The following is a 25,436-nucleotide window of genomic DNA, read 5'->3' as shown; positions in this document are numbered from 1 at the left end:
ATCCAATTTATTTATACAGCCCTTCGTACATCAGCTGATATCTCAAAGTGATGTACAGAAACCCAGCCTAAAACCCCAAACAGCAAGCAATGCAGGTGTAGAAGCACGGTGGCTAGGAAAAACTCCCTAGAAAGGCCAAAACCTAGGAAGAAACCTAGAGAGGAACCAGGCTATGAGGGGTGGCCAGTCCTCTTCTGGCTGTGCCGGGTGGAGAATATAACAGAAGAAGGAGAGGAGAGGAAACGGATAAAATCCACTATTTGATTGTCTTTATGCTTGTTATGTAAGACGGGACAGATGAAAAGTATTCAAATAGGTTTTTAGAGTACTGTACTGTGCTATACGTACAGAGACACAGAGGGTAGGCTCGGCACTGCAAAGCACTGGGGATAAGAAACTGGTGGGTTAGAAAAGGTGAAGAAAACAGATCTCATCTCTCCCCTCATCTACCATTTGCACTTTATATACATCAGTACCATTCCATAACCCAAGAAGCAGCACAGAAGAGGAGCTAAAAACATGATGTTGATGATTCAATTAACAATCAATCAAGTAACCTATCATCACTGGAGATTTCAATATTGCTCTATTCACTATTCCATATTGACTTGAAACCTTACCCCTCGAAAGGCAGTTTACCATAAATAATGGTAGATGATTACACAGGACATATTCCAACATGCTGCTCATTAGGATATAGGCCATGGGGAGGGGAGGGGGCTGTTGGTAAAACATGGACTTGAGTCTACTGCAAAGTGTATCTGTAAAACTGGAATGGAGTGAGCTACTGTATGGCTTGAGCTGAGACTGCTGTATGGTACTGACTTTCTGAGTCATAATCTTAATTCCTCCATGTTATTATAGGTTGGACACTGAAAGCTATAATAGTTATAATATTAGGTGAGTAAACAAACTCAATGGTTAACAGAGACTGTTCCCTAATCAACAGGTGCTTCCAAATCATCTATCAACAAACATCACATTTAAACATTTAGAGAATTACCCAGATGTTACCCAGCGGGTTGGAACACTTATTTTTAAAATGTCATTCAGTAGTAATTTTAAGTCCAATATATGTCCATTATTTCCAGCTCCAACCACACAAACAGCATATTCAAAATCTTCTCTCTCTCAGGTGAGTGGGAGTCATAGCTAAATACACCATACTGTATACTAACCTCTGATTGGCTCCTGATTGATGCACAGGTATGCCCGACATAGACTTCCTGTACCCCCTCTCTCCTCTCTCCTTTCCCCCTCCGTCCTCCCCGGGGTCACGGGGTACTGAGCTGGCCCGTTTGGAGCCGTAGTGGCGGTCGGGGTGGTCCTCGCTGCGGCTACGTCTCAGACGGCCCTGTGGGCCCGGCTCGCTGATGCTCTTACTGCGACAGATCCTCTGGATCAGGCTCTGGGAAACGGCCTCGTCAAACCGCTGCCGGTGCTTCTTGGGGATGAAGATCCTGGTGAACATGGTGAGAGAGGGACCAGCATGTAAAGAGGAAGAGAAAGTAGGGGGAAGGGTGGAGAGGTGCATGGGTGGAGTTCCCCCTGGATCCAAGGGGCTACCACCAGGTAGACCTCAGCAGTCACCCCTCAACAGTCTGTCACCTCTGCCCAGAGGAATCAGAGATGATGAAGACAGAGATTATGTAGATCTCCGGGAATCAGAAGGTCTTACTAGATACCTCAGTAGTCTGTATCAACTCTGGTGCCCAAAACCACACCACGCATACCAAAGCCCTGATCTGAGATTCAGAGGAAAAAGTCGGAGCTAGAACTGAGAAACAAGCATCCAGGTTGGAGAAGAAAATTCACGCAGCTGAATACATATCACTGTTGACTTGGTGAAAGAGAATCATCATAAAACATACTTAGAAATCCATAGATTGACGAGAAACAAAACAAACGCACTTCTTCTAAAAAGTCGCTGTGTTTCCATTTAGTCGCTGTAGTCCATGGATAAAGAAGAGAAGTGAAGGTTGGATAGCGAGAAAGAGGGAGAGAGATGTCTATAGAGCTAGTCAGTGAGCCAGCCCTCTGTGCAGTGGCGTCATTTGCTACAGTGTGGATTCACTCTGCTGCAGATACCAACACAGAAACAGCAAAGGTGTGGGAGTCAGCAATATATTACTCTATCACTTTTCTCTCCATTTCTCCCTCTCTTGCTCTCCCTCTTGCTGTCATCTATCTATCTATCTGCCTGCCTGCCTATCTATCTGAGGAGCAGAACAATAGCTTTTCTGAGCATCTCTAGGAACTGTGGGATTCTCAGAGGGAGAATGATATGAGGTGAAGGATTATCATCTTCTCATCATGTAGACAACCACACTGATCAAAGCCATCGTCTTGTCTGTCTTTAATAACATAACCAAGATAACAGCAGTATGGTGTTATTTAATCAGAGAACTAATTGTTTGCTAATTGAAGATATAAAACATACGGTTCATTACAGCAATTGTGACACAGATGTAAAAGCAACAGCTGATGATGAAAACAACACACACACACACACACACACACACACACACACACACACACACACACACACACACACACACACACACACACACACACACACACACACACACACACACACACCACACGCACACACACACAGAGGGCAGCGGACAGCTGGTTTAACTTCTTATGGTTGAAATCCCGTTAACGGGATCGATATGAAAACAGCCAGTGTAAGTGCAGGGCGCCAAATTCAAACAACAGAAATCTCATAATTAAAATTCCTCAAACATACAAGTATTATACACCATTTTAAAGATAAACTTGTTGTTAATCCCACCACAGTGTCCGATTTCAAAAAGGCTTTACGACGAAAGCATACCATGCGATTATGTTAGGTCAGCACCTAGTTACAGAAAAACACAGCCATTTTTCCAGCCAAAGAGAGGAGTCACAAAAAGCAGAAATAGAGATAGAATTAATCACTAACCTTTGATGATCTTCATCAGATGACACTCATAGGACTTCATGTTACACAATACATGTATGTTTTGTTCGATAAGTTCATATTTATATCCCAAAATCTCAGTTTACATTGGCGCGTTATGTTCAGTAATGTTTTGCTTCCAAAACATCCGGTGATTTTGCAGAGAGCCACATCAATTTACAGAAATACTCATAGTAAACATTGATAAAAGATACAAGTGTTATGCATGGAACTTTAGATGAACTTCTCTTTAATGCAATCGCTGTGTCAGATTTCATAAATGCTTTACGGAAAAAGCACAGATAAACAGATACCCGCCATGTTGTGGAGTCAACAGAAGTCAGAAATAGCATTATAAATATTCACTTACCTTTGATGATCTTCATCAGAATGCAGTCCTAGGAATCCCAGTTCCACAATAAATGTTTGTTTTGTTCGATAAAGTCCATCATTTATGTCCAAATACCTCCTTTTTGTTCGCGCGTTTAGTTCACAAATCCAAATTCACGAGGCGCAGGCCAGACGAAAAGTCAAAAAGTTCCATTACAGTTCGTAGAAACATGTTAAACGATGTATAGAATCAATATTTAGGACGTTTTTAACATAAATCTTCAATAATGTTTCAACCGGAGAATTCCTTTGTCTTTAGAAAGGAAAAGGAACGCAGCTACCTCTGACGGGCACGCACCTGACTGAGCTCATGGCATTCTGCCAGGCCTCTTACTCAATCAGCTCTTATTCTCTCCTCCTTCACAGTAGAAGCCTGAAACAAGGTTCTAAAGACTGTTGACATCTAGTGGAAGCCTTAGGAAGTGCAATATGACCCCATAGACACTGTATATTGGATAGGCAAAGACTTGAAAACCTACAAACCTCAGATTTCCCACTTCCTGGTTGGATTTTGTTCTCAGGTGTTTGCCTGCCATATGAGTTCTGTTATACTCACATACATAATTCAAACAGTTTTAGAAACTTCAGAGTGTTTTCTATCCAAATCTACTAATAATATGCATATCTTAGCTTCTGGGCCTGAGTAGCAGGAAGTTTACTCTGGGCATCCAAGCTACTCAATACTGCCCCCAGCCATAAGAAGTTAAACAGGAACGGTGTGTATGCATTAGCAAATTAGAACTGATGAACAACATTGCATTAATACAGATGGAATTGTTTATGGGAATTAAAACAAATGCTCCCAATTAACACATCATCCAATACAGTGTCACGTCCTGACCTTAGAGATCCTTTTATTCTCTATTTTGGTTAGGTCAGGGTGTGACTAGGGTGGGCAATCTAGTTTTCCTATTTCTTTGTTTGGCCTGGTAGGGTTCCCAATCAGAGGCAGCTGTCTATTGTTGTCTCTGATTGGGGATCATACTTAGGCAGCCTTTTTTCCACCTTTAGTTTGTGGGATCTTGATTTTGTATTGTTGCTGTGTAGCCTGCAGAACTTTATGTTCGTTTTGTATTTGGTTGTTTTTTGGTTTTATTTTAAATAAAGTAAGATGTTTGCCTACCACGCTGCACCTTGGTCTCCTCATTCAAACGACGAGCGTAACATACAGATCTTGTGAGTACTTACAGTATAAATGTAACGAGTGTGCTGAGAGTCGGGAAGCAAGTTCAGGGTGTGAGTGTTTTAATAAATAAACAAAACAATAAACACGAAACACACCGACATGAAACAGAGTCAATAACACCCGAGGAAAGAACCAAAGGAGAGTGACAGATATAGAGAAGATAATCAAGGAGGTGATGGGGTCCAGGTAGGTGTTATGAGGCGCAGGTGACGATGAGTGGCGAGAGATAAATTATAATAAAGTGGAGAATTCCGGGAAACAAACTAACTGGCCACGCAATTAAAATATGACACAAACAGGACAGAGAGAAAGAGAGAGAGCGAAAGAGCGAAAGAGAAGCAACATGCAGAAACGTGTGAAATGAACTAGCTAATTATGCAAATTCAAACAAGTTGGACAGCTAAATCAAGCAAATTGGACACAGAGAGAAGTTCTTCAGAGACAATAAGGATTCTAGCCACCATAGGGGAATGTTCTGCTAATTAGCCATGATTCTTCCACAGTGCTACTGAGTTATCCAGACACATGGAGACATATTTGGAACTCGTGTAGAACCTGCTATTTTATGGAAAGCGATTTGTGGACACTCATTACTGTTGTGATGTACTTATGCAGCATCGTTTAGCTTGGTCTCTCACCAACCCACAGAGTGGGTTTCTCTCTAAAGCTTTTCTACATCTCTAGCCATATTATTATCTGGCTTCCTTGTGTAATTCAGTGGTATTTCTAAGAAAACCTTATCTGCCACCACAACTACAATTAAGCCTTCACTGATCAATACAAGATTTTCTTTTTTCAAACAGCCGCCTCGTCATAAAAGTTGTCGAAACTGTCTTATCTTTGGAACTAATTGAGTTTTCAACCAATGTGACCTCATTTGCAGCAGAGTTGAGTGGTGCTCTATAATTATCTAAGACAGTGGAGGGAGGATGGATGTCTCCAAAGGGAGAAATGACAAATAGAAATCTAACTGGGAGACCTCATTTCATTTCTATTCCAGATGTGAGAGACTGTACTGTCGCTATTTATTGCTTTGCTTTGCCACACTGTCGCTTGCCAGGCACTAAATGACCGGTGGACATTAAAGATTGAGGGGAGGGATTTCGGAGATAATCATGTGGTTTAAAAACCAGTGATTAGCGTCACTATGTCGTTGGTCAGTGGCCATCAGACCCAGATGTTGGACAGATTATCAATAAACAGGGTCAGTTTTGAGTTTCAACAGATCTCTGACATTAACACATACAGTACTTTAACATAATGGTGATTATGGAGCTTCAAAGAATATCTCCACAGTAACATCATTAGTACACAACAATATTGTGTTATATTGCCAATTTGCCAGTCAGCTACCAACAGAAACATCAGATAGCCTTGGTTTGTCTGAACACACCTGTGATCAGTCTCTTACCCACGACATGCAAACAATCAGAAAAGAGAGGAGCGCTCTAGAAACAGACATTTGTCACTCTTTGTAGCACATGCCGCCTGCATCTCCTACCTATATAGATATATAATAATAATAATAACAATATGTGATTCTGCCTGTAGTTAAATAGTGTCGTTTAAAGGGGTTGTTGAGTCCTCCAGCATTAGGAAGCTTTTTAAGGCCAATAAAGCATTGTCCAGTAATGGAGGTGATTACGCAGCTGAAACCTCGTTTATTTCTCTAATACACCTATCAAATACACTCCAAACTGTCTGGAAATGGAGCGTTGCAGTGGGAGAGCAATGTGATGATGACCTATGAGGGAAGATCAATGGTTGAGAGTGGATGTAAATTGTAAAGTGATTTGCTAGATAGAGTAATGCTGTAAATTACTGTAAATGTGGGAGGAGGCTTTGGTAGTTACAGTACATTACACTTCTATGGTATGCACACCCACATTAAAGGAGACTGTTTTTGTTGACATTAGTTTAGCTTCCTTAAACACAATCAATATGGCAGCAATAACTCATATACCAATACATCAAACATGGCAGTATCAATAAATCAAATGATCAATAGCACCTTAAATTCAGTCATTTTTAGGGTAACTTTTTTACAGACTACAATTACATAATAGTCTGGAGCTTCCATAATCCACAGTTTTAGCTATAGAAAAAACAACACAAGAGATTAGATACAAAAAAAGCCCCATCACTTATCATGATGAGTTCTAGGTTACCGCTTATTCTAGGAATCGCTAGAGACAAAAAGTATGAATCATATAATCTGGTAGAAAATCCTAGAATGTTTCATGTTGTCTCATTCAAGTGACGAGAGTCAATACGCAAGCAAGAAAGTATACAGTTAACACTGAATTCAATTCTGCAAAAAGTAATTCAGACTACTGCATTAAATCATTGCACAACAATAAATAGTAGAAAACATTAAAACAAGTCTCTGAAAAAGAGCATGGGCTGCCAGGCAACACACACTATCCCTCAGAGTAAAAGTGCACAGGTACAGTACTGTACTAGAATAATTATCTGCCCACCTACGGCAAGTCTGACACACTACACTGCAGTGTCCCTACCTGTACTGAAACAAATGTGTGCATTCAGCAGTACACCACTGCAAGACAAATGCAAGTACCACAGCCCAAAACACCCAACAATAAAACCAGTACTCACCCCAAACAGCTCATTACTGTTAGTAGTCTGTCATATTTCAGAATCAGAAGGAACGTTATGAGGATTATAAAATAATAAATGTGAGTAAGTGCATAGGTTCACAAATGGTATATTGAAGTCTTAATGCAGTATACCGGTATGGGACAGAATCAGCATGGTGTATCCAAGAACCATCGCCAGCATTGAACTGTCAAGGGAGAACGGTCACCAACCACAGACGAGCAAGAGCTTAAAGCAGAATAATTAAGATAAAATCCATCACAGAAAATCCACACAGAGAGGGGGGGAGGGGGGGTCAGCGGAAAAAAGAGAGCGAGAGAGAGAGAGAGAAAGAAAGAAAGAAAAAAAGAAAGAAAAAAAGAAAGAAAGAGGAGGAGAGGCGGGAGAGAGTCCAATTCAGTGGAATAAAACAAACACATTTTCATGGCCTGTTAAATGCCACTCATTCTATATTTAGAGAATAAAGAAGGAAAGAAGTGTCGCTGTCCTCTGGGGATCAGGAATCACTGTCTTATTGAAAAAAATAGCTTTGCATTTGAATATTAAATTATTCATACACAACCTTATAACCTTAGTACAGTATCAATAACAATAACAATTTCTATAATGAGTATCTAATCATATCACTAAGACTTTTCTCTGGTCTGGTCATGTGTTCAGGAAAAACTCAGGACCCACATTTTTAGGCATCACTACCTACCTGATATACCATATTAATGGTACCCAAAGGATCTGACTTTATATTGCACTGACCCTACGCACACTCACCAGACTATATATACACACCATATACATACTCACTCTCACACACTGCATTGACACTCCCACACAAAACCCACACACATTCACATACACTACCTATGCATACACAAACATAACACACACATGCATACCGACATAATACACACACGCATTACGACACAACACAAACACACATACATTCACAATACACAAACGTTATTTTACTGCTATTATTATCTATCCTGATGCCTAGTCACTTTACTCTGCCTTCATGTACATACGTTCAAAAGTTTGAGGTAGCTTAGAAATGTCCTTGTTTTTGAAAGAAAAGCAAGTTTTTTGTCCATTAAAATTACATCAAATTGATCTGAAGTACAGTGTAGACATTGTTAATGTTGTAAATGACTATTGTAACTGGAATCGGCAGATATTTTATGGAATATCTACATAGGCGTACAGAGGCCCATTATCAGCAACCATCACTCCTGTGTTCCAATGGCACGTTGTGTTAGCTAATCCAAGTTTATCATTTTAAAAGGCTAATTGATCATTAGAAAACCCTTTTGCAATTATGTTAGCACAGCTGAAAATTGTTGTTTTGATTAAAGAAGCAATACAACTGGCCTTCTTTAGACTAGTTTTGTATCTGGAGCATCAGCATTTATGAGTTCGATTACAGGCTCAAAATGGCCAGAAATAAATAACTTTCTTCTGAAACTCGTCAGTCTATTCTTGTTCTGAGAAATTAAGGCTATTCCATGCGAGAAATTGCCATGAAACGGAAGATCTCGTACGACGCTCGGTACTACTCCCTTTACAGAACAGCGCAAACTGGCTCTAACCAGAATAGAAAGAGGAGTGGGAGACCCCGGTGCACAACTGAGCAAGAGGACAAGTACATCAGAGTGTCTAGTTTGAGAAACAGATGCCTCACAAGTCCTCAACTGGCAGCTTCATTAAATAGTACCCACAAAACACCAGTCTCAACGTCAACAGTGAAGAGGCAACTCCGGGATGCTGGCCTTCTAGGCAGAGTTGCAAAGAAAAAGCCATATCTCAGACTGGCCAATAAAAAGAAAAGATGAAGATGGGAAAAAGAACAGAGTTTGAGGTGTTCGGATCACAAAGAAGAACATTCGTGAGACGCAGAAAAAATGAAAAGATGCCGGAGGAGTGCTTCATGCAATCTGTCAAGCATGGTGGAGGCAATGTGATGGTCTGGGGGTTCTTTGGTGATGGTAAAGTGGGAGATTTGTACAGGGTAAAAGGAAATTGAAGAAGGAATTCAATCACTACATTTTGCAACGCCATGCCATACCCTGTGGACGGCGATTAATTGGAGCCAATTTCCTCCTATAACAGGACAATGACCCAAAGCACAGCTCCAAACTATGCAAGAATTCTGTCTATAATGGAGTGGCCAGTACAGTCTCTGGATCTCAACCCTATTGAGCTGTTGTGGGAGCAGCTTGACCGTATGGTACATAAGAAGTGCCCATCAAACCAATCCAACTTGTGGGTGGTGCTTCAGGAAGCATGGCGTGAAATCTCTTCAGATTACATCAACAAATGGACAACTAGTATGCCAAAGGTCTGCAAGGCTGTAATTGCTGCAAATGGAGGATTCTTTGACGAAAGCAAAGATTGAAGGACACAATTCTTATTTATATAAAAAATCTTTATTTATAACCTTGTCAACGTCTTGACTATATTTCCTATTAATTTTGCAACTCATTTCATGTAAGTGTTCATAGAAAAAAGTGACCGGTAGTGTATGTACCTCAAATACCTCATACCTCTGCACAGTGATCTGGTTCTGGCTCCATTCTTGTGTATTTTAATTTATTCTTCTTGTGTTACTATTTTATTTTTATTTTTATGATCATTTTTAAACTCTGCATTTTTGGGAAGGGCTCGTAAGCTAGTATTTCACGGTAAAGACTGTACCAGTAAGTGACATTGAGATACAATACCCACAATCCACCACATCCACATTGTTTACCTCTGTGTCATTGCCTCCCTCTAGTAAATACAAGTTAAGGTCAGATAACAAAAGATATGATCTGGTAAGACCACAGCCGGATGACCACATGGTCCACATTCCCTCAGATGGATTCCTCATACCAACCAATCAGATTAACGACTTAGAAACAGACAGGAAGTGTCATCTCACATTAAATATGCCCATCTCCCTCTCTAATTTACTCCCTTCATAGAGTATAGAAGTAACAGTAATCTTGACAACTCTAAAGGAAAAAGTGTACTTGGATTAAGGGTTTAGTGAGAGTCTTGTTGGTCGTTTTCACACAAGAAAAAACATAAGACAAATGGTTATGCAAATATATCTTAATTAAAATGTCTGACAACATGAGTCTTTAGCCATAGCAGCCAGTATTCTCTGAGTTCAGTTGAGGTCACAAACAAACAAATTTAATTCAAAAAGGCAGAGACAGTGATGATTACAATTGGCAGATCCTTGAGCTGATCTCAGACAGGAACAAGGCTGGCAAGATTTGTCGACATCGGGTAGAATTTGAAATGACCACACTAAAACTGGCTTTGCCATTGTTGAGCTTAACTTCTGATCATCAATGGCACTCAACTCAACCAGTGATTATTGTGAACTCCGCCAAATATCATCTGGCAGGTCTGTCATCAACCCATTTGATTTGGCTCAAGATGGAGCAGGCTGACGCTAGCAGTGCTAGCCCACCAGTGTTTTTATCCACGGCTGGGCACAAATGCGTCAGGTGTGAGATGATTTCCACATAATCACAAGACAAAGATAAGGTAGAACTGGGAAATGCACCACCATCATGCATCTTAGGGAAGAGATCCTCTGGCTGTTAGCTTGGCTGCGAGAAAAGGAAAACCTGCTTTCTAAGTACACTGACCTTGCTGTAACCCAGGAAAAGCGAATATCAGTCTTAAATGGCATATATAACAAGTCAATTAGAAATGCCAGACGGGCTAATTTTTCTAGATGGATCACTAATAATCAGAATAATGAGAGAGTGCTCTTCTTGACCATTGATGGCCTGATAAATCCTCCCCCCGCAAACCTATGTGAACTTTTCTCCACATCTAAATGTGATGAGTGTGCGGCATATTTCAGAGATAAGATAACCGACAATAGGTTGGGTATCAGTCAAGCAAGACCTGATGAGAAGTTTGATGATATGTGCCCTAGCCTCCCACGCAAAGGCACTATGGAGTTATTTTCCCTGGTTGACACAGACATGCTCAGGAAAGTGACATCACAACTTAAGCCTTCTACCTGCCTCCTTGATCCTATCCCCACCACCTTCTTCAAAACAGTTTTTAATTGCATATCTGAAGAAGTGCAAGCTATTGTTAATCACTCCTTGTTCACACGCACTTTCTCTACTGCACTAAAAACTGCAATGGTGAAACCTCTTCTGAAGAAAAGTAATCTAGAATCTTCAGCTCTTAGCAATTTTCAGCCAATATCCAACCTTTCATTTCTGGAGAAATTGGTTTTCAAACAGCAAAAAAAAAAATGAAGTGCCAACTGTATTTTTGAAAAAATCCAATCTGGTTGTTGTGCCCACCACAGCACAGAGATCGCCTTAGTTAAAGTGATAAATTACCTTAGAGCCAACACAGATGCCAAACAGCTCTGTCCTTGTACTCTTGGATTTAAGTGCTGCATTCAACACTGTTGACCATGATGTCCTTCTGGACAGACTGGAGAGGTTGGTTGGCCTCTCCGTTCTACTTCAAAATGTTGTTATGTTACAGTCTTATTCTAAAATTGATTAAATTATTTGTTTTCCTCATCAATCTACACAATACCCTATAATGACAAAGCAAAAACAAGTTTTTAGAAGTGTTTGCTAATTTATAAAAAACCAGAAATACCTTATTTACTTAAGTATTTAGAAACTTTGCTATGGGACCCGAAATTGAGATCAGGTGCATCCTGTTTCCAGTAATCGTCCTTGAGATGTTTCTACAACTTGATTAGGGTCCACCTGTGGTACATTCAATTGATTGGACATGATTTGGAAAGCCACACACCTGTCTATATAAGGTCCCACAGTTGACAGTACATGTCAGAGCAAAATCAAGCCAAGAGGTCGAAGGAATTGTCCATAGAGCTCCGAGACAGGATTGTGTCGAGGCACAGATCTGGGAAAGGGTACAAAAACATTTCTGCAGCCTTGAAGGTCCCCAAGAACATAGTGGCCTCCATCATTCTTAAATGGAAGAAGTTTGGAACCACCAAGACGCTTCCTAAAGCTGGCCGCTCGTCCAAACTGAGCAATAGGGGGAGAAGGGCCTTGGTCAGGAAGGTGACCAAGAACCTGATGGTCACTCTGACAGAGCTCCAGAGTTCCACTGTGGAGATGCGAGAACCTTCCAGAAGGACAACCATTTCTGCAGCACTCTACCAATCAGGCCTTTATGGTAGAGTGGCCAGACGGAAGACACATGACAGCCCACTTGGAGTTTGCTAAAAGGCACCTAAAGGACTCTCAGACCATGAGAAACCAGATTCTCTGGTCTGATGAAACCAAGATTGAACTTTTTTGCCTGAATGCTAAGCGTCACGTCAGGAGGAAACCTGGTACCATCCCTACGGTGAAGCATGGGGGTGACAGCATCATGCTATGGGGGTGTTTTTCAGCAGCAGGGACTGGGAGACTAAGATTGAGGGAAAGATGAACAGAGAAAAGTACAGAGAGGTCCTTGATGAAAACCTGCTCCATAGCGCTCAGGACCTCAGACTGGGGCGAACGTACACCTTCCAACAGGACAACGACCCTAAGCACACAGCCAAGACAACGCAGGAGTGGCTTCTGGACAAGTCTGAATGTCCTTGAGTGACTCAGCCAGAGGTCAGGCTTGAACTCGATCGAACATCTCTGGAAAGACCGGAAAATAGCAGTGCAGCGACACTCCCCATCCAACCTGACGGAGCTTGAGAGGATCTGCAGAGAAGAATGGGAGAAACTCCCCAAATACAGGTGTGCCAAGTTTGTAGCGTCATACCCAAAAAGACTTGAGGCTATAGTTGCTGCCAAAGGTGCTTCAACAAAGTACTGAGTAAAGGGTCTGAATACTTATGTAAATGTGATATCAGTTTTCCATTTTTTATACATTTGCAAAAATTCAAAATACTTTTTTTTGCTTTGTCATTATGGGATATTGTGTGTAGATTGATGAGGGAAAAACACTATTCAATCGATTTTAGAATAAGGCTGTAACGTAACAAAAGGTGGAAAAAGTCAAGGGGTCTGATTTTAGCTCCACGGATTATTAGACTGTATTTGTGATTTAAATACTTGGATGGCTCACAACTTCCTCCAGCTAAATCAAGACAAGACCAAGGTACTTCTTGTTGGTGTCAAAGCACAGAGAGAGAATCTGGCCTCACATTTTAATTCACAGGCAATAAAGATAAAACACTAGGTGTCATTTTAGATTCTGAACTTAATTTCGATTCAAGACAAGACCAAGGTACCGGTGTCGTGTGCCCTCCGTCTGGTCTTGGAGCCCTGTCTGCAGCAGATGGGGTCTTGTGATAATGTTCACAATGCTTGACACTAAGCAAGCTCCCCGTAATCCCTCCACCAGCAAAATTAGCAAAAGGAAAAGCCTGTTTACACACCCATTGCAAAATAATCCCCATAGATTACCATGACTTTTCATTGGGACATTGGGATTTTAGGAGGCTGCATCCCACCTGGGTTGTACTAGGATGTCTATTTGTCAAAATGGGAAGGTTTGAATGTATCTCTGTGGGCATAATCTGAGTCATGTTCAGCAGGGAGTACGGGTGGTAGGCTACCTCCTCTTTCTCAAGAGCCTATACTGAACACAACTGCAGATTAAGTCTACAGTATTTATCTTTATTTACATTCTATGGATGATACCATTGGGAGCAGAGACTCAAGGGTATGTACCTGATGTGGCCAATGAGCGTCTGCTGCTCGTCAGTGGTGAGGATGTCTGGGAGGACAGAGGCCAGCCAATCAACCTTCTTCTCCGCAGCATACTGCTTCAGCACCGCAAACAGCTTCTCCTTCACCTCAGGCTCCTCCCCCAAAATCTGGTCAATCTGAAATATATCAATAACTGTTGTTGAAGGGCCTATATAGTACACAGACTCCCTAAAGAAAGATGGTATACCTTTACAAAAAAGTATCCAACTAGCTAACTAAGGAAGTAAGCTCAGTAGGCTTGCGTAATGATTTTTTAACAGTAAAGTATTCTCTTTCAAAATGTTGTTTTCTCTGGACATCAATACTCCCCTGAATAGCTCCAACTCATACAACAGTTAGTTTAATAGAAAGCCTCACCTTCCTGTTGAACTCCAGGGCCTTGTGTTTGCGGTCCGTCCTCATCCCGTCTCCCTCAAGCTGTATCTCATCCATACTCTCACTGCTGCGTATTTTCCGTCTGGGCCCCAGACACAGCACCCCTAGCCTCAGCGTACGCCCCTGGGACGCCTTGATCAGCGCCGCCGCCATCTCGTGGTGCCTCACCGGGATCCTGTTGACCTCCATGACGTAGTCGCCGGCCCGCAGACCACCTCGTCCTGCCGGAGAGCAGGGGGAACAATCCTCCACCAGGAGGGGGCAGTCTCCCACGATGGTGAAGCCAAAACGACCGTCAGGACCCGGGGTGATGTCCATCTGAGAAGCAGAGATTTAATTATTATTTAACTTTCACTGTATTATATTAAGATAGAGAGAATTTATTTTCAGTAATGAATTGAAAAGTATGGCCTTGCCGATGAAATTAGCACGGCAAATCCAGGATCCCTACAGTTTCTGAGGTTACATGAGGTATCAGAAATACAGTGAGTCGGGGGCTCCCGAGTGGCGCAGCAGTCTAAGGCACTACATTATATGCTGTAGGTGTTACTACGGTCCCGGGTTCATATCCCGGGCTGTGCCACAACCGGCCGTGGTCGGGAGTCCCATAGGACGGTGCACAATTGGCCCAGCGTCGTCTGGGTTAGGGGAGAGTTTGGCCGGTGAGCCTTTACTTGGCTCATCGTGCTCTAGCGACTCCTTGTGGCGGGCCGGGTGCCTGCGGGCTGACCCGGGATGTCAGTTGAACGGTGTTTCCTCTGACACATTGGTGCTTCTGGGTTAAGCTGGCAGGTGTTAAGGAGTGCGGTTAGGTGGGTCATGTTTTGGAGGACGCATGATCGATTGAATAGTGTTTTTGCCTCTCCCGAGCCCGTTGGGGAGTTGCAGCGATGAGCCAAGATCAAAAGAATTGTGGAGAAAAAGTGCGTAAAATACAACAACAAATATTTAAAAATAAGAAATACAGTGAGTCGGATTTTCAGTAGGCACAAACAGAAATACAGAAAAAGGAACTTAAAATCAATCAGAAGTATCAAACATCATGCTACAACATAATGGTGCCAAGTGAGTCCCAGTCAGAGCGAGTTCAGACCTGCTGGATGCGAGACACAACTCCGATGCTGGGAGGGATGTTCCTCTGGGTCTGAGCGATGGCGATGACAGCCTGGAATCCCAAAGTGGACACATTCTGGCCCTCGATCTCCAGCACCTGATCACAGAGAGACAGCATAAGACCGAGAAACAGCTTTTCCAGTATAAATCCCTGTTCATACTATTACACTATTATCATAGCATCGTAGTATAACATACCTGTAGTACTATTAAAGGCATGTTTGTCAATTGTCTTGCCTTGTTAAATAATGGTTAAATAAAGGATTGAAATAATTACTGATTAAGCCTTTCGGTTTTGCTTAGAATCTAGAATCTCTCTGACCTGGTCACCTGGCTGCAGCCCCGCCAGGTAGGCACTGCTCCCCTCCTCCACAGACAGGATGTAGCTGGGACCACTTCCTCCCAGCTGGAAGCCAAACTCCTCTGGCCAGCACTGATTGGACGTCGGCATCGCAATGACTACACGAGAGAAAAGAAGAATGACGAAGAGGAGAGGAACATGAAGAAACACATGGAGTATGATGAGGATCAACTGAAAGATGTTCTGTCGCCTGCGGATTGAGACGAGAATAAGAGAAGCAGTGCGGTGCTCTCAGCCCCTGTCAAACCCTTGGGGTCGCCGACCTCGAACACAACTCCAAAGACATCTCAGAGTACTTGACCTTGAGGAGCGGGAAGCACTCTCTTCCAAAGTGAATCCAAGTTCACGGAATCTCTATCTGACAGAAGGCTCTGAAATAATACCACTCTATTACTTGCATGAGAATGACTCAGGCGTATAAGAAGCAATGTTTTCTAAGCAAACATATCTGCCATAACCAAACACAGAAAACACATTTAAATCTAGGAGTGCAGATTATTGTGCTTTTTGGGGTAATACACTCCAATCACTAATGTTTCATTTTGGAAGCTTTATAACATTATATAAACTATAACAGGTATACAGTACAGCATTAAAACAGGATCAGAATGAATATATGAGTTTGCTTCCAAAAATGTCCCTGGTCACACATACCAAATATAGAATTATACAAATATCTATCCTGTTTGATCATTTGCAACAGATAATCTAACATTAACCCTACAACATAGACAGTTTCTGCTTTCAACCTCCAAAGCCTTGAAACAGTACAGTCATGTGTTTCAACAAGTCGATAAAAGTCATACAGACAGACTTACAGTCATCTTTAGATGGATAGCGAGGAACGGCAGGCTTGTTCTGGTTCCTGAAAGAGTATCTGCCTTTCTTGTTCTGCAGAAATTTCTTCATCTTGTATCAGACTTGATCAAACTGCAGGTGGCCTGCCTGTGAGCTAGTATCCAACCTGGTTCCCTAACTGTATCACAAGAGTAAAAAAAAAACTCGGACCAGAACAACAACCCCCATTTAAACAAGAGGGGTTGCCAATTAAAAATAACTTATATTCAGAGTCTTCCACAGAGTCATCCACATTGCCACCTCAACACGAGAAAAGGGTGACAGTGCATGAAACACCGGTGAAGACTTGACACAGAGTTGCTCCAGCATCTCCTCTCAGAATGTGCCCTTGCAGTCCTCCAGCCCGTTTACACAGTGTTAATCATAAAACTGGGACACCCTCGCTCCACTCCGCTCCTTAATAAAACCTCTCTCCAAAAAGGGTATTGTGAGGCCCCATTTTCTTCTATAAATACTCCTCTGTCTCTTTTCCTGCTCTCTCTCACGGCTAGGTACCTCTCCAAGGGACGGAGACTGGCCCAGAATCACTGTGTGTGTGTCGATCGGCGAGGGGTCGATGAGCACACTAATTGGAGCGTCTGCCTGGGCGCGTTAATATGTGGTGTGTATTGTAGTGTATGTGTGCTGGTGTATAAGTGTGTGCCACAATGCTCAGTCCCATTGAGAAGGAGCAGGGGCAATTTAAGACTTTGCTCTGGATTAGTGGGATTACAGGCTGAATCTTAAACTCCCCCTCCACCCCCGATCAGGATAGGGACACATGCCCCCCTTCACTAGGGTTAGGGTTGTGGAGATATCCACGGACTCAGTCACAGTGGTGCGTATGTATGCCTCTGATCTGGGTTACTTTAAAACATTGCTGCAGCAGCCTGTCCCTGAGGCAATTTACAGTAAGAAAGAGTATTGGGAAACATAGGGGCAATCAGTAGGCTAGTTAGTTAGGCACATGGCCCTCAGTCAATAGTAATTGAGCACTGCCAGTGAGTTGTGCTATATATGTCAGTGCATGTGCAGTACATGAATTCAAAACGGAAAAGGTTCATCACACACGCAATACAGATCATTTAATTACTGATCAGAGGAGGGTGTAACAATAAACCTACACAAAATAGCAGGGGGTTAATGAGAGGGGTTCATTGTAGAGAGAGACTTTTATTGGAGATGAGGGACTTTACGGCGCATGGTACAGGGCTGCTGTGAGAGTAGTTTTCCGTTTTTCTTCTAAATGAAATCAGTAATAACATTGTAATAGCATAGTAATAACAAATGGATGTAGTAACAGTAATAACACATGGCCTATAATTGGCCTAAATACTGTACACTAGTATGTATACTAAGACAGCTACGTAAATTACTTATTTTCCAACAGAAAACAGCAGAAGTGGAAACAGTACCCATGTCATATTTAAGTTAAAGAAACAGCACAGCCCTGGTTATACATACAGGGCCAAGTGAATTATTCTCCAGCCATGCTTGTATCTCCAAATACACACTGTTCCCCTCAATCAAACCCTCATCTTACACCTCGCTCAAGATGGTCACTTCACATGTATAGAGGAATAAGGAAGAGCAAGTGAGAGCAAGTGACACTATACAGGTCACTGAGCCTGAGCCGACATTACGTCGTTTAAAGCAGAGACGACTAGAACAAAATGACAGCAATATTCATTCCCACAGCCAAACAATCAAGTCATTTAGATACTGAAACAAATGATTACAACTGCGAGAGTTGATAGCTGCTGAAACTATCATCATGTAACAACAGCCTAAATTGAAGCAGCTTGTGACTCAGTGTGGAAGTGAAGAAAATGTGGAGATTCCCAACACTAAACAAACTGTGGAGTCTACAACCAACATTATTATTTTAGAAAGAGTAGAATAAGATGCAGTCTTACCTTTCAAGTCCCCGAGAAGATGAAGGAATACACTACAGAGCAAGTGCCTCTAAGTAACACTCCTCTCACTAACTGTAATGTGTAACATGAGAGCAGGGCCTGTTTGAAAATGCAGGCAAAGCCCAGCAACCAGATCCAACAGCTTGTGTCATCATGATGTATTTTGTGTTGTGTGCAACTGAGGAGCAGGTGCACAATATTGAAGAGTTCATGAATGTTCAATGTGTAGTCAATTTGCAAAAAGCTTAAGTTAATGTAAAGTCAAACAAGTCTAAAGCAATTTAGTCTAACTGAATTTAATTTAGGAACTTGACTGTAAATTACTAACAACAAACCTTTCCATGCATAACATAAAATATCAATAATGAATTACTTATAATGTATCCATTTGTTTACAATGTGCCGAGTAACAGTCCATCATAAGCCGAGAAGCAACACTAACGTTTTTTGACGTCACACCAGCAACAGCTGTGCTAATCGTCCCGGAGGTTACAGAGCAATGGTAGATGTTCTGAGAAACAACGGACTTTTTGGTAGTTTGAGTCCTGTGGGTTTTGAATATGGAGGTCGAGAACGGGAGGTGGATAGACGTCAAGTACAAGAATGGAAAACAGTATTTCAGTAGCGTTGAAGAAGGTGGAAAAGTTGAAGAAACAAAGGGGGAAAAACCTGGGACAAGAGAGGATGTTGAGAGAGAAGTACAAAAATGAAAAAATGTAATTTAGTAGCTCAGAACTTGAGACTGATGAGAGTGACATAGAGTTTGAAGGAGGAGCGGATCGGAGCTGCAAGGTTTTGAGTTTGATATGCCTGTGAAGAGTGGGAAGAAAGGAAAGGATGACAGAGATGCTTCTTTCCCAGTGGGAGTGAGATTTTTGTAGAGAATGGATCCTTGCCCTCTGACTGATCCATATCTGGTGTCAGGTTGGGTGAAGAAGAGTTTGGGGACTGTTTAGTCAGTGAAAGTAAATTGAAGTGGACTCGTGATGTTTTTTTCAGTTTCTTCCGTCCAGAGGGAGCAGGCGCTCCGCACCACACGCCTAGGGACAAGATCTGTGACTTGCTTTGATCTCTGGAGCAGGGCACTGTTGAAAGGAGTCATAACTGGGGTGGTGTTAAGGGTTGAGGAGGATCAACTAAAATGGAAGATTCCCGGTGTCTGTGACGCCCTCCGTTTGGTGTGACGCAGACCCGGTGGAGAGCGTTGTGAAACAGAGAAGACACTGTCTGTCCTGTTAAGCTTTGATGCTGAGTCTTTACCCGACAAAGTCAAGTTTGCTCCCGCTCAGCCCAGTCAAAACTGTTCGCTGCTCTGGCACCCCAATGGTGGAACAAACTCCCCCACGACGCCAGGTCAGCGGAATCAATCACCACCTTCCGGAGACACCTGAAACCCCACCTCTTTAAGGAATACCTAGGATAGGATAAAGTAATCCTTCTAACCCCCCCCCCCCCTTAGAGTTAGATGCACTATTGTAAAGTGGTTGTTCCACTGGACATCATAAGGTGAATGCACCAACTTGTAAGTCGCTCTGGATAAGAGCGTCTGCTAAATGACTTAAATGTAATGTAAATGTAAGTTAGGATGTGTCAGTTATCCCATGAGAGCTTTTGTCCTGAACCCATTATGGTGTTTTAGGTGCCAAGCTTATGGTCATGTTGCGTGTAGCAGGGAGATTCCTAGATGTGAGAAGTGTGCAGGAGGGCCTGAGACAAAGGAATGTGTAGTATCGGTGGAAAAATGTGTGTGTGTTAACTGTAGGGGACCCATAGTGTTGGAGATTAGAAGTGTCTGGTGAGAGAAAGACAGGTTGAGGTTGCCAGGATCAGCTCAGTGTCATATGCTGAGGCAGTAAAGAGAGTAGTAGAGGAAGATGGGTCCAGGGCGAGGGATCCTAAGAGGCTCCCTTGTGAGTAGGCCGAGGCTAATAGAGAGTGATAGGAATAACATGTGCTTCAGAAAGGTTGGTTTATTAAGGTTGGTGTCCTCCCAGGCAGCCGGGCTGGTGTAGGATCAGATAGGGCCAAGTAGTGGAATAGTGGTGAGGTTTTAATAGGTGTAGGGTTAGTTGATAGGGCAATTATTCTTCCCTTTTCACCGGCCTAACACTACAGTACAATAGGTGGCGGTATATGCACCTCTCGGTTGCGATCTGCCAATTCAAATTTAAAGTAGTAGAAGAACAGCTGCGCTATAAAAACAATGTTAGAAACGTTAGCAACATGCTACGGAAGTTTTCCATTTTGTATCGCAAAGTATAATGGATTTATACTATAGTCCAGTTGGGAGCGGTAATGCGACGTATTGGATGCCAACCGCTGTTAAACTCCACCGATCTGACCGATGAAGAAGAAGAATGCTACGGAAGTGAAGACACCCACACCGTGCAAGAAAATGGTCCAAGGAAGTTAATGAAGTTTACTGCAACGCTGGTTAAGGCACACATTTAAATTATGAATTGTACATCCCACAAAGAGGGTAAGTAACAAGGTGACTCGATTAAGTAAGTAGCTAACTCTCAGCTACTGTTCAACTAGGCTAGCTATGTCAGTGAAATGTGGAAGGAAGCAAGCTAGCTGCTAAGCTAGCTTGTTAACCTGTCGTTGCTAACCAACCTGAGCACCTGCGTCTTTTAACATTAGCAAAGGTTTAATAATTACATCTACTTACACTACGATGATAAGTTAGCTAGTTAACGTTAGTTATTTCTAGTCAGTCGGTGCTTGACAGCCAGTTATCTAACAGTAGGCTGTTTCCTACGATGTTCCTGACATGTTTCCTATTCTGACAGGTTAACAAATGGATTTCCTCACACTATTTGCTATCTATGTGGTGGTTGTGCTGACCTGCATTGCCTTGGTTTGTAAATATTCTGGTCAGCAACAAACTCCTTTTGGTTTACTTTTCGACTCGGTGACAAAGGTAAGATAGAGTACCAGAGTACGGCACTTCTCGAAAGGTACACAAAGTGGTGCTATAGCGCCATTGTAATTATAGCCATAACCATAGAGCTGTTCATTTATGAAAGTATGCTCTTATTTTGTTTGACAGGTAATAGCACCTTGGACACCACTATGGCTTCGAAACTTTACACAGAGGACCTTGCACATGCTATTTCATCAACGGTAAGTGAACAACCTGGAAATCACAACTTAAATGTTTAATTTATTTTTTAGGACTGTCCCGACTAAAAACAGTCTTCTGTTCTTTCAACCAATCGACTGGTTGAAATTTTAAAACGTGTAGTTTTCCATATATAGACACACTGTATGTGTTTTAATAAAATCACCAAGGCTATATGAAGTCTACTGAGCTTGTCTGACGCTTTAAGCGCACTGTGATTAAATAATTAAGACACACACATGACTCAAGGGAGCCAGAGATAGCCTAACCAGAAGAAAAAAAACATGTTCCCGAACTACCACCTCCCACTACTGCTGGACTTCGCAGATTCTGCCATTACCCTCGCAAAATCGCCGGTAATGGGCTACACCAGGGGTCAGCAACCTTTTACATTTGGAGTGCCAATTTAATTGACAATTTCTACCGATCTGCGTGCCAGTTATGATTACATTTTCGTGGAACTGTTTCATTTGTTTTATAATAAAGTATTCATATCGCAAAATCATTGTCATGTGTGATTAATAAAAATGCTATGAAAATGAGGCTATACAAATCTAGAAGTAACTTCTATTGACATTGCCAACTATGTAAAAATAGCCTACATAAAAAAAGCCAACAAATTACAACATTGCAGCTTGCAGGTAGAACATATCCCGATTATCTTTAAAAAATAAAATAAAATCACATTGGTTGTTATGCATGGCCTTTCTGCAAGGAACTTAAAACATTGTATCAACTTGGTCCATTCAGCCCTGCTAACAAACTTGCAACATTGTATAAAAAATGTTGGACTCTCAGTTTCCCACACCAGTGAGCTCCGGACAGACACAGCTGTAGGCTATTTGTACAAGGGATAATAATTTCAGGTAGGTCTATTTTATGACTTTCCCACCTGATCAGAGAATTACATTTTCTTTCTCTTTTACACCGAGTGGTTATCGCAGAGCTGGAAAGATTGAGGAACTATTGTCATTCTCAATGGATATTAAAAAATACTTGCTGTTTTGAATTGAAAATATATTTTTTTAGAAGCTCTACAGCACATTAGTGGTGGTGAGTTAAGACAATCAGAAATACTATCAGATCCCCAAATGGGCACATTTATAAGCCTACATTTGCCGACTCGTAAATGGAATGAAACAAACCTAAACTTGTTTCTCACAAGTGTAGCCTAGGTTGTGTGCTCTGCAAACAAAGTTGTCATTTGACAATAAGAATTGTAAAATAATAATATATTGACATTAACAGAAATTACAGTAACTAAATAAACATTTGTAGATTAGAAATTATGGGAATTAAAGGGAAATGTACTACTGGTGTGCCATCCCCGCAGCCTCTGCAATGGATTAGTCCACAGGCGTCAATCAAGACATGGCAGAATTTAGTTGTTTTCTTTGCAACTTCCCAACTAAAAAATGATCGGTTGAACAACAGCCTGTCGACCAAATGGGGTCAACCCTAGTTTTGAAAATTGTTATATTGAATAGATTTTAAAAAACACAGTCCCTCTGATTAACTGTTTGCCATTGTCTCCTCATAGGAACAGAATGTTTATCTATCTCCATATCTTACTGGAGGGCGCCGTGTACACAGAGTTCACCTATGAGGTGTTTGGATACTGCAGGGACATGGACACCACTCTCTCCAGCCTATCAGTCCCTTATGTTCTACTGGTGGTCAAATCCTGCTTCTTCTACCTCTGCATTAGAAGGGAACCTGGTAAGTCAACTATAACCCAGACTAGGGCCTATTTAGTAGACAGAAAATCACAACATAGTAATGTATTATCTGAAGTGAACGTTCTGTAAAGTTTCCTCCTGAGGAATATCATGACACCTACTGAACAGGCTCCTGCTAGTCCTTTTATAAACTCTTATGGATGCACATTGTATTGTGCAATACAATCCCACCATGAATATAATTTAAGTACGCTCTTTCTCTGTAGGTACAGTTACAAAGAAGCGACATGCTGGTCAGCTCCAGGTATACCCATATGACAAGAGGATGTTCCACCCAGGAGTCTGCTGTCCAACCTGTCAGCTGGTCAAACCTGCTCGCTCAAAACACTGTAGTAAGTAGTACAGATTTGGCTTTTAGTCACAGGCATTAGATCTAATACTGTACCTTTGAATGTCTACTATATAGGCATAGTACAGTTTATAAACTATACTTCTCAGAACAGCGTATAACATCCTAAGATGTATTGTTACATAATAATGTATAACTGCTACTATTATTTGCTCTAAACTGTATTGACTAGCCAATGTGTTCCCCTTGTTTTGTCAAGGAGTCTGCAATAGGTGTGTACAGCGCTTCGACCACCACTGTGTCTGGGTCAACAACTGCATCGGCGCTCAGAACACCCGGTACTTCCTTCTCTACCTGCTGAGTGTGTGTGCCATGGCAGCAGACATGGCACTACTGACGGTGGACATGTTACTGCACGCTGTAATGCGGTCAGGCATCCTACAAGCCCGTTACATAGATGATGATGGGCAGCAACAGCAGGCAGGGATGCTCTTTGTCATACAGGTGAAAGACTGGACATACAGACACACACACAATGATATCGGTGCCTGATGTTTACATGGAGTTAGTATTTCCTTCTGCCTGTTTAAACCCAGCAAGTCTGATTTAATTCATTTAAATATGAATGTCATGAATTAAATCCTATCTAGTTCCATTAATGTGCCACAGAAATCACCACACACTTTGTCTCAGTTTACAGATGTACTATTTATTTTTTATTATATTTTAAATTCACTTCCCACATATAGACTGAGTGTACAAAACATTAAGAACTCTTCCCCCACGCCCATTTTCTCCTCAGAATAACCTCAATTCGGCAGGGCATGGACTCTACTACAAGGTGTCGAAAGCATTCCACAGGGATGCTGGCCCATGTTGACTCCAATGCTTCCCACAGGTTGGCTGGATGTCCTTTGGGTGGTGGACCGTTATTGATACACATGGGAAACTGTTGAGTGTGGGAAAACCCAGCAGCATTGCCGTTCTTGACACAAATCGGTGCGCCTGGCACCTACTTACGTACCCCATTCAAAGGCACTTAAATATTTTGTTTAGCTCATTCACCCTCTGAATTGAACACATACACAATCCATGTCTCAAGGCTTAAAAATCCTTCTTTAAGCTGCCTCCTCTCCTCCCCTTCATCTACACTGATTTGAAGTGGATCATAGCTTTTACCTGGATTCAGCTGGTCAGTCTCATGGAAAGAGCAGGTGTTAATATTTTGTACACTCAGTGTATATTTCCTCTGCCTCTCCCCAGCACCTGTTCCTGACCTTCCCCAGGATCGTGTTTATGCTGGGCTTCCTAGTCTTCGTCTTCCTGCTCCTGGCGGGCTACGCCATGTTCCACTCCTACCTAGCTCTGGTCAACCAGACCTCCAACGAGTGGTACAAGGGACGAGGGAATGTCTGCCAGCACTGCCACCCCTCACCTTCACCTGACCACCTCTGTGGTCTGCCAGCCTCTGACCAGTCCAAAAGGTGGTTCTATAGTAGAGGGGTGCTTAGAAACCTGGGGGAGATATTTTTCCCCCTCCGTCCCGTGCAGAGAAAAGATAATTGAGTTCAACACTAGCTACAGTAGCTACAGTACTGAATGTTTGTCATTTATATTTATTTTTTAAAGATATTGTTGTTGGTATGTGGATTTTGGGGATTTTAAATATTTTTCTAACTGGCAATAAAGGTTGTTTACACTTTTTCCCTGTTGTCTGTTCCTTGAGATGAATTTGCAGATGATCTATGCCTATCAAGTTTAATTGTGTATTAGAGGAAGTAAGGATGCATATCATGCCTACAGGTAATTCATTTTCATTCAGACATGCATTTGGAG

The 25,436-nt window shown here is 42.0% G+C and overlaps 2 protein-coding genes across 3 annotated transcripts in view; one reads left to right on the top strand and one right to left on the bottom strand.

Moving 5' to 3' along the window:
* The window catches only part of grid2ipb (glutamate receptor, ionotropic, delta 2 (Grid2) interacting protein, b), a 32,219-nt gene extending 15,230 nt beyond the window's left edge, over window positions 1–16,989 (bottom strand). The window contains exons 1-6 of one of the 2 annotated variants that reach the window (XM_071409705.1): window positions 16,514–16,989; window positions 15,657–15,793; window positions 15,315–15,431; window positions 14,204–14,539; window positions 13,808–13,962; window positions 1,179–1,460 (exon numbers count right to left, since the gene is read on the bottom strand). In XM_071409705.1, coding sequence (XP_071265806.1) covers window positions 1,179–1,460; window positions 13,808–13,962; window positions 14,204–14,539; window positions 15,315–15,431; window positions 15,657–15,793; window positions 16,514–16,604 — 1,118 coding nt within the window. In that variant the 5' untranslated portion in view covers window positions 16,605–16,989. The remainder of the gene's footprint in view (window positions 1–1,178; window positions 1,461–13,807; window positions 13,963–14,203; window positions 14,540–15,314; window positions 15,432–15,656; window positions 15,794–16,513) is intronic. The other variant, XM_071409704.1, reaches the window with a different exon arrangement.
* Window positions 16,990–20,622: 3,633 nt separating this feature from the next.
* zdhhc4 (zinc finger DHHC-type palmitoyltransferase 4) lies at window positions 20,623–25,304 on the top strand. The gene is made up of 7 exons (XM_071409700.1): window positions 20,623–20,927; window positions 21,241–21,371; window positions 21,501–21,574; window positions 23,113–23,291; window positions 23,518–23,643; window positions 23,860–24,104; window positions 24,864–25,304. Exons 2-7 carry the CDS (start codon window positions 21,249–21,251, stop codon window positions 25,164–25,166), a joined length of 1,050 nt encoding a protein of 349 aa, XP_071265801.1. The 5' UTR covers window positions 20,623–20,927; window positions 21,241–21,248; the 3' UTR covers window positions 25,167–25,304.
* Window positions 25,305–25,436: the final 132 nt, after the last annotated feature.

Source organism: Salvelinus alpinus, chromosome 7, assembly GCF_045679555.1.
Source record: "Salvelinus alpinus chromosome 7, SLU_Salpinus.1, whole genome shotgun sequence".
Taxonomy (NCBI): domain Eukaryota; kingdom Metazoa; phylum Chordata; class Actinopteri; order Salmoniformes; family Salmonidae; genus Salvelinus; species Salvelinus alpinus.
This window is presented reverse-complemented; position numbering and strand designations above follow the sequence as displayed.